The following is a 14,806-nucleotide window of genomic DNA, read 5'->3' on the forward strand; positions in this document are numbered from 1 at the left end:
TAGTTAATTAAATTGGAAGTTATCAATCGTGATCATGGTCACAGCTCTATAGCAATTGCAGATCAGCTGTTGTTAGAATGCATAAGATTGACGGTAACAGTCAGTCAGATTAGGCTACAGGTCAAAGAAAAGAAAACAATGAGTGTTGTTGACAAGCATATTCAGTTCATATCCATGTTATTCATATTTGTTTCAATGATTGAAATTACGACCCCATGCTTAGTAGCCTATTCCAACAGGCTATTGGGAAACACAAGCACTTCTTACCTTGATATCGCCTCGCTATTCTTAGTCTGTCAATTTGAACTAAGAAAGCTGCTAAATCATTGAGCTTTACATCTTGCCTACATCTTGCCTAGGCTACTGCAGGCAATCTGAAATTAGATGTAGGCCTATCAGGGGCTATTTGCTACCTTCACCAAGCTAAGCAAACCATGGCAAAGTTGAACTACAATCATAAACCCAGATTTTTGTCAGTAGCCTATGCCTATTGAAATGACAAGTCAATCTTACAAATAGGCCATTTATAATAGTTTGTAGTCTTGACATCTGGCACATAATAACAGCACAATTGCCAGAAAATAGCCTAACATTCATTTTTTTAAGTTCGTCCAAGAGATTTCAATATCCTCTGTCCAACTTTTCACCACTCAAACTCTCCTGTCGGATTTCTCTATAGTTCTGCACATCCACAAAAGGGATTTATTTACAATCATAGCAGTCAAACGAGTTACAGTGCCTTGCAAAAGTATTCATCACATAATTAGTTAAATAAAGTCCACCTGTGTTTAATCTAAGTGTCACATGATCTGTCACATGATCTCAGTATATATACACCTGTTCTGAAAGGCCCCAGAGTCTGCAACACCACTAAGCAAGGGGCACCACCAAGCAAGCGGCACCATAAAGACCAAGGAGCTCTCCAAACAGGTCAGGGACAAAGTTGTGGAGAAGTACAGATCAGGGTTGGGTTATAAGAAAATATCAGAAACTTTGAACATCCCACGGAGCACCATTAAATCCATTATTTAAAAATTGAAAGAATATGGCACCACAACAAACCTGCCAAGAGAGGGCCGCCCACCAAAACTCACGGACCAGGCAAGGAGGGCATTAATCAGAGAGGCAACAAAGAGACCAAAGATAACCCTGAAGGAGCTGCAAAGCTCCAAAGCAGAGATTGGAGTATCTGTCCATAGGACCACTTTAAGCCGTACACTCCTTTACAGAAGAGTGGCCAGAAAATAGCCATTGCTTAAAGAAGAAAATAAGCAAACACGTTTGGTGTTCGCCAAAAGGCATATGGGAGACTCCCCAAACATATGGAAGAAGGTACTCTGGTCAGATGAGACAAAGATTGAGCTTTTTGGCCATCAAGGAAAACGCTATGTCTGGCGCAAACCCAACACCTCTCATCACCCCGAGAACACCATCCCCACAGTGAAGCATGGTGGTGGCAGCATCATGCTGAGGTGATGTTTTTCATCGGCAGGGACTGGGAAACTGGTCAGAATTGAATGTTATGAATAGTTATGCACGCTCAAGTTTTCCGTTTTTTTGTCCTATTTCTTGTTTGTTCACAATAAAACATATGTTGCATCTTCAAAGTGGTAGGCATGTTGTGTAAATCAAAGTATACAAACCCCCCAAAAAATCCACTCTAATTCCAGGTTGTAAGGCAACAAAATAGGAAAAATGCAAGGGGGGTGAATACTTTCGTCTCTCTGGAAAATTATCTTGCGAGTTTAAGACGTTTTATCTTGTGACATATTCAAATTCCTAAGTCCTTTATTACGACATGATAGCACAAAATAATTATTATTTTGATAGAAAACCTAATTTAAAAATTTGCTTGACGATATTATGGAAAAAGGGTTTAGACCCATTCTATTGGATATACAGTATGTGGCAGCTCCTCTCTTGCTTCGACCCCAAAAATGTGGGCTGGTTTTTAGGCCTTGTGTGTAGGTTTTGAGGGGTCATTGTGCTATACATTTTTGCTAGACCTGGCCACCGTGCATGTCATTGGAGGAGTGGGTGAGTGGCCGACTTCCAACCCATATAGTTTTTCTGTGGCTACAGCTAGAGATGCAGGTGTCATTTGGTTAGCTAGCAAGACATTTGAATCACTTTGCTAGCTAGCTATGCTGGACTTTGTCAGAAGGGGTGATGTGTACGTGGCAGTGAAGTCAGGCGCAGGACACAGAGAAGCAGGATGACTACTTTACTTAAAGTTAACACGCACAAACAAAAGGTCTCCACAATACTGGAGGAGTAACACACTCTGTGCGTAAAAGGCGAACTAGATATGCCGAACATCAACAATACAAAATGACAATAACACACAAAGGCCAAACATAAAACAAGGGAACTTATATGTTACACAATCAACACAAAATAAGCAACAGGTGTACAAACTAGACAACACAAGACAAACACCGAAAACATCGAACGGCAGTAGCTAGTACTCCGGGGACGACGAACGCCGAAGCCTGCCCGAGCAAGGAGGAGGAGCAGCCTCGGCGGAATCAGTGACAGTACCCCCCCCCCACCTTGACGCGCGGCTTCAGCCGTGCGCCGACCCCGGCCTCAGGGACGGCCAGGAGGACGCGGAGCAGGGCGAGTGGGATGACTCCGGTGGAACTCCGTCAGGAGGGAGGGATCTAAGATGTCCCTCCTAGGCACCCAGCACCGTTCCTCCGGACCGTACCCCTCCCACTCCACGAGATACTGCAGACCCCCCATCCGACGTCTCGAATCCACGATGGACCGGACTGAGTACGCCAGAGCCCCCTCGAAGTCCAGTGCGGGCGGAGGAGCCTCCCGTATCTCATTGTCCTGGAGTGGACCAGCTACCACCGGCCTGAGGAGAGACACATGGAACGAGGGGTTAATGCGATAATCATTTGGCAGTTGTAACCTGTAACATACCTCGTTCAATCTCCTCAGGACTTTAAATGGCCCCACAAACCGCCGACCCAGCTTCCGTCAGGGCAGGTGAAGGGGCAGGTTTCGAGTCGAGAGCCATACTCGATCTCCAGGTGCATACACTGGACCCTCACTGCGATGGCGATCGGCGCTCGCCTTATGCCTACGGATAGCCCGCTGCAGATGGACATGCGCAGTGTTCCATGTCTCCTCCGAGCGCTGAAACCATTCATCCACCGCAGGAGCCTCGATCTGGCTCTGATGCCAGGGTACCAGAACCGGCTGATACCCCAACACACACTGAAAAGGGGTCAGATTCGTAGAGGAGTGGCGAAGGGAGTTCTGGGCAATCTCTGCCCAGGGGATATACCCCGACCACTCCTCCTGCCGGTCCTGGCAATAAGACCTCAGAAACCTACCCACATCCTGGTTTACTCTCTCCACCTGCCCATTACTCTCAGGGTGGAAACCCGAGGTAAGGCTAACCGAGACCCCCAAGCGTTCCATAAACGCCCTCCAGACACTAGAGGTGAACTGGGGACCCCGATCAGACACTATATCCTCAGGTACCCCGTAGTGCCGGAAGACGTGAGTAAACAGGGCCTCAGCAGTTTGTAGGGCAGTAGGGAGACCCGGCATTGGGATGAGACGACAGGCCTTAGAAAACCGATCCACAACGACCAAAATAATGTTATTCCCCTGGGAGGGGGGAAGGTCCGTGACAAAGTCTACCGATAGGTGAGACCACGGCCATTGTGGAACGGGTAGGGGTTGTAACTTCCCCCTGGGCAGGTGTCTAGGCGCCTTACACTGAGCGCACACCGAGCAGGAGGAGACATAAACCCTCACGTCCTTTGCCAATGTTGGCCACCAGTACTTTTCACTAAGGCAGTGCACTGTCCGGCCAATACCAGGATGTCCAGAGGAGGGTGACGTATGAGCCCAATAAATTAGTCGATCACGAATCTCGAGCGGCACGTACTTCCGCCCCTCCGGACACTCTGGAGGAGTAGGGTCGGTACGTAACGCCCGCTCGATCTCCGCATCAACCTCCCACACCACCGGTGCCACCAGACAAGACTCTGGCAGTATGGGACTGGGCTCAATGGACCTCTCCTCTGTGTCATATCGCCGGGACAGGGCGTCTGTCTTAACGTTCTGTGACCCTGGTATATAGGTGAGCTTAAAGACAAACCGGGCCAGAAACATGGCCCACCTAGCCTGACGAGGGTTCAGTCTCCTAGCTGCCCGGATGTACTCCAGGTTACGATGGTCAGTCAGAATGAGAAAAGGGTGTTGAGCCCCCTCAAGCCAATGCCTCCACACCTTTAGGGCTTGGACCACAGCTAGCAGCTCCCTGTCCCCCACGTCGTAATTACGTTCCGCCGGGCTGAGCTTCTTAGAGTAAAAAGCACAGGGCCGGAGTTTAGGAGGCGTGCCCGAGCGTTGAGACAGTACAGCCCCAATACCCGCCTCTGACGCGTCCACGTTCACTTGGAACGCCAAAGAGGGGTCCGGATGTGCCAGCACCGGAACCGAGGTGAACAGGTCCTTCAGTTGTCTAAACGCCCTGTCCGCCTCAGCCGACCACTGCAAACGCACCGGGCCCCCCTTTAGCAGGGAGGTGATGGGAGCCGCTACCTGTCCAAAACCCCGGATAAACCTCAGGTAGTAATTGGCAAAACCCCAAAACCGCTGCACCTCCTTAACCGTGGTAGGAGTCTGCCAATTACGCACGGCTGAAACGTGGTCAATCTCCATCTCCACCCCTGATGCGGACAACCGATGGCCCAGGAAGGAGATGGACTCCTGGAAAAACAGGCATTTCTCCGCCTTCACATACAAGTCATGCTCCAACAGCCTACCCAACACTCGACGCACCAGGGCCACATGCTCAGCTCGTGTAGCAGAGTATACTAGAATGTCATCAATATACACCACTACACCCTGCCCATGCAAATCCCGGAAAATCTCGTCCACAAATGATTGGAAGACTGAAGGAGCATTCATTAACCCGTATGGCATGACGAGATACTCATAGTGACCCGAGGTGGTACTAAATGCTGTTTTCCATTCATCTCCCTCCCTAATGCGCACCAGGTTGTAGGCGCTCCTGAGATCCAATTTTGTGAAGAAGCGCGCTCCGTGTAATGACTCCGTCATACTCGCAATCAGAGGGAGAGGACAACTGTATTTAACAGTGATCTGATTGAGACTACGGTAATCAATACACGGGCGCAAACCTCCATCCTTCTTCTTCACAAAAAAGAAACTCGAGGACGCAGGAGAAGTGGAGGGCCGTATGTATCCCTGTCCCAGAGACTCGGCGATGTATGTCTCCATAGCCGCCGTCTCCTCTTGAGACAGAGGATACACATGACTACGCGGAAGTGCAGCACCTGCCTGGAGGTCTATCGCACAATCCCCCTGTCTATGAGGTGGCAATTGTGTCGCCCTCTTACTGAACACGAGTGCCAAATCATCATACACAGGAGGAATGTGCAGTGCGGCATTTGGTTCGGACTTTCCACCGTGGTCGCCCCTACGGAAACACCTATACACCGCCCGACACACTGATCAGACCACTCCCTGAGAGCCCTCTGTTGCCACGAAATAGTGGGGTCATGAGAGATTAACCAAGGAAGCCCCAGCACCACGGGAAACGCAGGAGAGTCGATCAGATACAACTATATGATTTCCTCATGACCCCCATGCGTCTTCATCTTTAGTGTCGTGTGACCTCCCTAATTAAACCTGATCCCAAAGGACGGCTATCTAGGGCATGGATAGGAAAAGGCACTTCTACTGGTAGGAGGGGAATCCCTAATTTAACACAGAAATTACGATCAATAAAATTCCCAGCTGCGCCTGAATCGACTAGCGCCTTATGCTGGGAATGAGATGAAACCTGGGGAAATTCAACTTGAATACACAAGTGGACAACAGAGAGCTCTGGGTGAGTTGGGCGCCTACTCACCTGAAATGACTCATCAGTGCGTGACCTGTTGCCTCGATCCCCAGGAGACCCTCCCCAGCACTGAGCCGCAGTGTGTCCTCTACGGCCACAGTTGATGCAGGGGACGGCCTCTCTCCGGGTCTCTCTCCTCCTCTCTCTAGCACCAGCACCCCCGAGCTCCATAGGGCTCGGCTCGGCGGTGCTGGGGGATGGAATGGACAGCCCCAACTCCGGACGTCCGCGGGTAGCCAGCAGGGTATCCAGACGGATCGACATGTCCACCAACTGATCGAAGCTTAGGTTGGTGTCCCTGCAGGCCAACTCTCGGCGAACGTCCTCTCATAGGCTGCACCGATAGTGGTCGATGAGGGCCCTCTCATTCCACCCCGCATTAGCCGCCAGAATCCGGAAATCCAGGGCGAACTCTTGCGCGCTCCTCTTCCCCTGTCGGAGGTGGAACAGACGCTCCCCCGCCGCTTTACCCTCTGGGGGATGATCGAAAACCGCCCTGAAGCGGCGGGAGAACTCCGCATAGCTGATGGTGGCGGTGTCTATTCCCCTCCATTCGGCATTGGCCCACTCCAATGCCTTGCCGGATAGACAGGAGATGAGGGCGGAAACACTCTCATATCCCGAGGGCGCCGGGTGAATGGTTGCCAGGTAGAGTTCTACTTGCAGTAGGAAACCCTGACACCCGGCTGCGGTGCCATCATATGCCCTCAGGAGCGAGAGCATAATCCCACTGGACTCCGGAGATGGAACGATGGGTCTGGCCGATGGTGGTGGTATTGTAGGAGGAGGTGTGGGCAAGCCTCCTCTTTCCCATTGGCTCAGAGTGTCCATCACATCCTGCATGGCGGTGCCAAGTCTACGGAACATGGCGTCCTGGCTGCTGACACGATCCTCCAGAGACTCTGTTACAACCGCTGGTCCTGCTGACTCCATGGTGGTGTGTTATTCTGTCAAAAGGGGTGATGTGTACGTGGCAGTGAAGTCAGGCGTAGGACACAGAGAAACAGGATGACTACTTTACTTAAAGTTAACACGCACAAACAAAAGGTATCCACAATACTGGAGGAGTAACACACTCTGTGCGTAAAAGGCGAACTAGATATGCCGAACATCAACAATACAAAATGACAATAACACACAAAGGCCAAACGTAAAACAAGGGAACTTATATGTTACACAATCAACACAAAATAAGCAACAGGTGTACAAACTAGACAACACAAGACAAACACCGAAAACATCGAACGGCAGTAGCTAGTACTCCGGGGACGACGAACGCCGAAGCCTGCCCGAGCAACGAGGAGGAGCAGCCTCTGCGGAATCCGTGACAGACTTGAAAAACTGTTATCCACAGTTAGCATATCACTTAGTTGTCAATCAAATGTATTTGGCATCGATCAATTGGGAGGGCAGGCAAGAAAGTTTCCATTCAGGTATCAACATTTGGGTTGGGACAAGCATGCATTGGCAGGCAAGCTGCAGAGGGGTGAGCAGGCTACTATTCCCCATCATTTATCAGTACCATTTTGACGGCGTACTACAAGCTGAAAAAGTTTGAGAGGGTTTATCTACTCCCAAATGTAAGAGGATTCCTGTGGTAAGATGTAAGACGTAAGATGGTGCCGACAGATATGGTAGCTCTGCTTCTAGCTCCTAAGCAACTTTGCAGCATTTTGTTTTTTTGTGTGTTATTTCTTACATTATTAGCCTAGAAATTGTTTTGCGTTATTACATACAGCCGGAAATAACTTTGGGATATCAGAGCGGCGGTAACTCACCAGCATTACGACCAGGAATACGACTTTCCCGAATTGGATCCTTTGTTCGTAGCCCCCAGGGCAATTTAACTGATTCCAGAAGCTGATCCAAAACACAGCCGGCGGAGAAGAGGTATTCGGAGTGGACTTCTAGTCCGACTCAGGAGGCGCGCATACCATCCACTGCTTCCAAGTATATTACTCGCTAATGTTTAGTCTCTGGATAATAAAGTAGACAAGCTCAGGGCGAGGATCTCCTTCCAGAGAGACATCTCACGGAAACATGGCTCTCTCGGGATATACTGTCACATTCCATACAGCCAGCTGGGTTCTCAGTACATCGCGCAGACAGGAATAAAGAACTCTCCGGTAAGAAGAAAGTATGAAATTTTTTTTTTTTTATTCAAAAAAGAAAACAAATATATGCACTCACTAACTGTAGTCGCTCTGGATAAGAGCGTCTGCTAAATGACAAAAAAATAAAAAATAAACTACTCATGGTGTGATTGTGATAACATACATTTATGGAAAACGCTACCGAAGTTCTACCAACACATTGACTGTAGTACTCGCTCTGAGAAAACATTGGACCACTGCTACTCAACTTTTCTAAATGCCTACAAGAGCCTCCCCCGCCCTCCCTTCAGCAAATCTGATCACGACACCATTTTGCTCCTCCCTTCTTATAGGCAGAAACTCAAACAGGAAGTACCCGTGCTAAGGTCTATTCAATGCTGGTCTGACCAATCGGAATCCATGCTTCAAGATTGTTTTCATCACGCAGACTGGGATATGTTCCGGGTAGCCTCTGAGAATAACATAGACGAATACACGGATACGGTGACTGAGTTCATCAGGAAGTGTATAGGAGATGTTGTATCCACTGTGACTATTAAAACCTACCCAAACCAGAAACCGTGGATAGATGGCAGCATTCGCTCAAAACTGAAAGTGCGAACCACCGCATTTAACCATAGCAAGGTGACTGGGAATATGGCTGAATACAAACAATGTAGTTATTCCCTCCGTAAGGCAATCAAACAGGCAAAACGTTAGTACAGAGACAAAGTAGAGTCGCAATTCAACGGCTCAGACACGAGACGTTTGTGGCAGGGTCTACAGACAATCACGGATTACAAAAGGAAAACCAGCCACATCGCGGACACCGACGTCTTGTTTCCGGACAAGCTAAACACCTTCTTCACCGGCTTTGAGGATAACACAGAGCCACCGACGCAGCCCGCTACCAAGGACTGTGGGCTCTCCTTATCCGTGGCTGACGTGAGTAAGAAATGTAAGTGTGTTAATCCTCGCAAGGCTGCCGGCCTAGACGGCATCCCTACCCGTGTCCTCAGAGCATGCGCAGAGTGTTTATGGACATATACAATCTCTCCCTATCCCAGTCTGCTGTCCCCATTTGCTTCAAGATGTACACCATTGTTCCTGTACCCAAGAAAGCAAAGGTAACTGAACTAAATGACTATCACCCCGTAGCACTCACTTCTGTCATCATGAAGTGCTTTGAGAGGCTAGTTAAGGATCATATCACTTCTACCTTACCTGACACACTAGACCCACTTCAATTTGCTTACCGCCCCAATAGATCCACAGACGATGCAATCGACATCGCCATCGCACTGCACACTGCCCTATCCCATCTGGACAAGAGGAATACCTATGTCAGGATAATGTTCATTGACTATAGCTCAGCATTCAACACCATAGTACCCTCCAAGCTCATCATTAAGCTCGGGGCCCTGGGTCTGAACCCAAACCTGTGCAACTGGGTCCTGGACTTCCTGACGGGCCCCAGGTGGTAAATGTAGGAAACAACACCTCCACGTCGCTGATCCTCAACACAGGAGCCCCACAAAGATGCATGCCCAGCCCCCTCCTATAATCCCTGTTCACCCATGACTGCGTGGCCAAGCACACCTCCAACTCAGTCATCAAGTTCGCAGACAACACAACAGTAGTAGGCCTGAATACCAACAATGACGAGATAGCCTACAGGGAGGAGGTGAGGACCCTGGGAGAGTGGTGCCAGGAAAATAACCTCTCACTCAACGTCAACAAGACAAAGGAGCTGATCGTGGACTTCAGGAAACAGCAGAGGGAGAACACCCCTATCCACATTGACGGGACAGCAGTGGAGAAGATGGAAAGCTTCAAGTTCCTCGGCGTACACGTAACTGACAATCTGAAATGGTCCACCAACACAGACAGTGTGGTGAAGAAGGCGCAACAGCGCCTTTTCAACCTCAGAAAGCTGAAGAAATTTGGCCTGGCACCTAAAACCCACAAACTTTTACAGATGCACAATTGAGAGCATCCTGTCTGGCTGTATTACCGCCTGGTACAGCAACTGCACCGCCCGCAACCGCAGGGCACTCCAGAGGGTGGTGCGGTCTGCCAAACTACCTGCCCTCCAGGACACCTACAGCACCCGATGTCACAGGAAGGCCAAAAAGATCATCAAGGACAACAACCACCCGAGCCACGGCCTGTTCACCCCGCTATCATCCAGAAGGCGAGGTCAATGCAGGTGCATCAAAGCTGAAAACAGCTTTTATCTCAAGGCCATCAGACTGTTAAATAGTCATCACTAGGTGGCTTCCACCCGGTTACGCAACCCTGCACCTTAGAGGCTGCTGGCCTATATACATAGACTTGGAATCACTGGCCACTTCAATAATGGAACACTAGTCACTTTAATAATGTTTACATATTTTTGCTTTACTCATCTCATATGTATATACTGTATTCTATTCTACTGTATTTTAGTCAATGCCACTCCGACGTTGCGTGTCCTAATATTTATGTATTTCTTAATTCCATTATTTTACTTTTAGATTTGTTGTTTTGTGTGTATTGTTGTGTATTGTTAGATATTACTGCACTGTTGGAGCTAGAAACACAAGCATTTCGCTACACCCACAATAAAATCTGCTAAATATGTGTATGTGACCAATAAAATGTAATTTTGATTTGATTTGGTATTTACATATTTGCAGAAATCTATTCAGGTGTATTTTGTGGCTTTTGGTGAATGTTTTCAAATGATTTATAGTCACACTTACACATGATGGCAAATGGCTTATGTGCATATACAGTAGACCTACTGTAGCTCTGACTGGCTATGGTGCACCGGTCTGTGTAGAGTTCGGTCCTGGACAAGACAGATGTTTTTATGAGGTTTTATTTACTTCAGTGACTATTAATTGTCCAAACACACGGCCGCTTTCCCACTCTATATTGCTAAAGAATTTTCACAAATGCCTTACTATACGTCATTCCCAAACATTGTAAGAATTTATGAAAACGTGAAAAGGACCACATCTATGTGCATCTATGTCATAAAATGTTAAAATAGGCGTCATATTCTCCCTGTTGGTTTATATGAACAGATGTTACTATGATTTCATGTTGCTAAAATGCTGTCAGTTCCACTTTAAAATGAATATTTTATTTTTCTTGAAGAGAGATTATGATATTGGTTGCAGGGTTGGGGTCAATTCCATTTAAATTCCAGTCAATTCAGAAAGTAAACCGAATTCCAATTCCAATTAATCAATTTCCTCATTGAAAAGCACTGACAAAAATATTCATGCACTTTTCTCTCGCATTTCAGTACAAAACACACAAAATTGAGAATCGAAAAACTGGAATCTATTACCCGTTTGTCTTCAATGATGTCATGGGTTTTGAGAAACAGAGTGGCAAAGGAGTGAATGAAGATGACCTCATCAAAGCACTGACAGGACATGTAAAAGAGGGTCACAAGGTAAAATATCTCCAACACAACAGCACTGCATGCTCATTAGTATGTGAAAGAGATTTTGTGAGGGAATTATTAAATTCCTGCCATTGTTTACATGCTGGAACTCAATATGAACTCACAATGATGTCTTGTTCTTGTACTTTGTCTAATTCTGTCTAGTTCAATCCGATTCATCCACTGACCGAAGGCGATTTGGGCTACAATAAATCCCCCAGTCCAAGTGACAGAGCCCACTGCCTGGTCAGTCTGATTCCAGCAGATAAGATTGCGCTCATGGATGATGATGTCATCAAGAAGATGAGGGCCATTAGAGTAAAGGCCAGTGAATTGGGTAAGTGGAGAAATACATTATTGAGCACTATTACTGTAGTCACCGATATTTAAGATAAAATATATACTGTAGCGACCCTGGTTTATAAGCGCGGATATCGACTCTGCCACTTGAGCATGCTTTCTTGGCAGAGTCGATGGCACGCTGGGCTTCTGGCCAGAAGGTTGAGGGTTCAAGCCGCACTCACTGCCTGTTTTATTACATTGGTGTCGGATGTGATCGGACCTCGCATCCACGACAGTACGTAAGCTTGGCCAGTGAGCGCGTTCCTGGAAGACGTGTCCTGTGAGGTCTAGCGCGAGGATGCGCTCTTTGAAAGGAGGGAGTTATGTAGTGACCCTGGATTATAAACACAGATATCGACTCTGCTACTTGAGCACGCTTTTGTGGCAGAGTCGATGGCACGCTGGGCTTCGGGCCAGAAGGTTTAAGGTTTCAGCCCCACTCCTTGCCTGTTTCATTACAATACTTTATTGTCCTTTGTGCTCACAACCCAACCCCCTGAGACACACACACTCACACACACCCCAATGGTCTAGAAGCAATGGGTCAGTCACAGTACACATAGGCAAATACTTATTAGAGACTCTTTTTCAGGAATTCCCCAAATGGTCATCCTCACCAGGGCTGATATGGCTTGTCCATTGGTGAAAGACAACTTGAGAAATATGTATCTAAGCAAGTATATCAAGGAGAAGGTGAGACACTTTCTTGAACTTAATAGGGTCATAATACTCCCAAAGTTAAAGGGAAAGTTCTGTATTTTACAACTTTTACAACTTTTGTAACAGGCACCTGCATGCCCCTACCACTCCAATTGATTTTTAGCTAGCGGTGGTATGAGTTAACTGAAGCTTGTAGTGGCTGTTTAAAGAAAACCAATGGATTACAGTTTCTCCTTGCCCATAAACTACTAAGGTTGAGGAACCATCTACCTTATGTTGTAAAATACTGAACTTCCCCTTTAACTCACATTGTATGGTGAGCTGAAATGTACATGACTCATATTCATTATTTGATCTCAAATTCAAGTGACAATAGATTCTAGCAACAACAAAAACAATTACATCACTATCCAAACATTGACAACACAGTCCCAATACTTTTGGAAGGCACGTGTGTATGTGTATATTAAACTAATTTTATGTTTTTGTTGAAGATGGAGAAATGCAGTATAAGGCTGGGTGTCCCAGTGAACTGCATCCTTCCTGTGAGGAACTACCATGAGGAAATCGACTTGGACAACGAGATGGATGTGATGCTATTGAGAGCACTGAAGCAGATGGTCAACTTTGGAGACGATTTCCTAAAGGAGATGGAACAATCTTAAACAAAACTTGTGCCTAAGCTATCGACACCATCTGTGTGCAGCATGCCCGACATAGTATAACATGTATTGTGGTCTCAGCCATAGTTAAAAATGGCAGAAACAGCTGCCCATTGATATAGTGTGATAGAATGAAATGCGCCTTAATAATAACAAAATAATAATACAGCATCATCATGTGTACCAGTAAGCAATATGCTATTAATTTATCTAAATGTTGATAATACGATCTGTGTTCTCTATTGATGTCTGTTTGATCTGAGTTTGATTGGTTATACCTAGAAATTCCTAAAGGCGCATGCCATGTTTGTTTTGTGAAAATACTTATTACAGGTGACTTGAAGCCGAATCATTTGAATCAAGGACCATTTGTCACGAGAATTTCTATCTCTAATTAATCAAACTTAATGCTTTGAATAACTCCCAGAGGGTGTAAGGCTCTGGTTCAATCATTAATTAAACGAAGGTGTCGCAACCAACAAGAATGATCTGTATGTTTTAATCATGGAGAGCTCTGGCGCCAAAAAACATACATACAGGTTTTATATCCCTTGACACACAAAGGCACTTTGCTCCGCCCACCTTTAAACCGTTTCTTAGTCCCCTTCACCCTGGAATGCTTTCTCAACAGTTTCTAACTTCCCCCCTCTGTTAGTGGGTTGACACTACATTATAACTCTAACACCATTCACACATTTATACTGTATTTGGGGTGAAATCTTTTAGTCATTATTCTTAAAATACAAATTAATCTATCAATCCACCCCTTTGACTAAATGTTTTCACATTCAGGATAAATGTATTTACAAGCATGATTAATCTCAGAGATTACGTCAGAACTAATAAACATTTCATCCAATTGCGGTCTTTCAGGGTCAAAATCCTCGTCATCCACCAAGCCTGGAGGATCGTTTTTCACATTCCCCTGGTCAGAGTCCGGAGTCGGTCCATCTCTCATCATTGTTGAGATACTGCATTTCACCAACGCCTTACTCACCAATCCTCGGACACAGGGAACAAGACAACAACCACATAATGCAAGAATACCCATACAAACACTGACCGCCCCTAAGATGGTGGCTGCTATGGTTTTCCATTTACCAAACATTTCATCAAACCACCCAATCCACGATGTACTAACTTCTGAGTTCTCAGTTCATTCTTCACTTAGTGCAGTTAATTCTGCAAGAGCTCTGGTGACTGTCCCATCCAGTGTGGTGTTGTTAGGGATAAATGTGCAACAATGGCTTATCATTCTATAGACACCGGCCCTTTCTGCCTGATCTAGAGCCAACCTCTTTTACTAAATCATGAGTGGGATGGTGGATAATTGTTCAGAGATCCCTTTTACTGCATCCCTAGTCTAGCCAATAAATCGTTGTTGGTCGTAATAGATATAATTAATCCAATCCACAATTTTGTTTATTGTCACCCACCAAAAGAACGTGGTAGTAAACCCTTCCCCTAATTCTTTCATAGCTTGTTATCCATCCGATACCCCCCTTGGTATCCCAATCGCATCCATCTAAATAGGGCTATTCTCCTTGTTAAAACTCCTCCTACGTCTGTTTAACCCTTTCCTTGGTTCCTGGTGACTAATTCTAACTAGCTGAATCAGTAGAACCAGGGCGCACGTATCTAGCCACCCTTTTGGTATTCTCTGCCTTATACTGCCTTTACTGGCACACGCCCACCACACATCGGTTACAGGGGC

The 14,806-nt window shown here is 46.6% G+C and overlaps 1 protein-coding gene across 1 annotated transcript in view; it reads left to right on the forward strand.

Moving 5' to 3' along the window:
* The window catches only part of LOC311104104 (interferon-induced protein 44-like), a 29,580-nt gene extending 16,011 nt beyond the window's left edge, over positions 1-13,569 (forward strand). Inside the window, exons 5-8 of the mRNA XM_084145773.1 lie at positions 11,285-11,437; positions 11,594-11,765; positions 12,363-12,463; positions 12,925-13,569. Coding sequence (XP_084001899.1) covers positions 11,285-11,437; positions 11,594-11,765; positions 12,363-12,463; positions 12,925-13,095 — 597 coding nt within the window. The 3' untranslated portion in view covers positions 13,096-13,569. The remainder of the gene's footprint in view (positions 1-11,284; positions 11,438-11,593; positions 11,766-12,362; positions 12,464-12,924) is intronic.
* The last annotated feature ends 1,237 nt before the right edge of the window (positions 13,570-14,806 follow it).

The sequence above is a fragment of the Coregonus lavaretus genome, assembly GCF_964263955.1.
Source record: "Coregonus lavaretus genome assembly, chromosome: 2".
NCBI lineage: Eukaryota > Metazoa > Chordata > Actinopteri > Salmoniformes > Salmonidae > Coregonus > Coregonus lavaretus.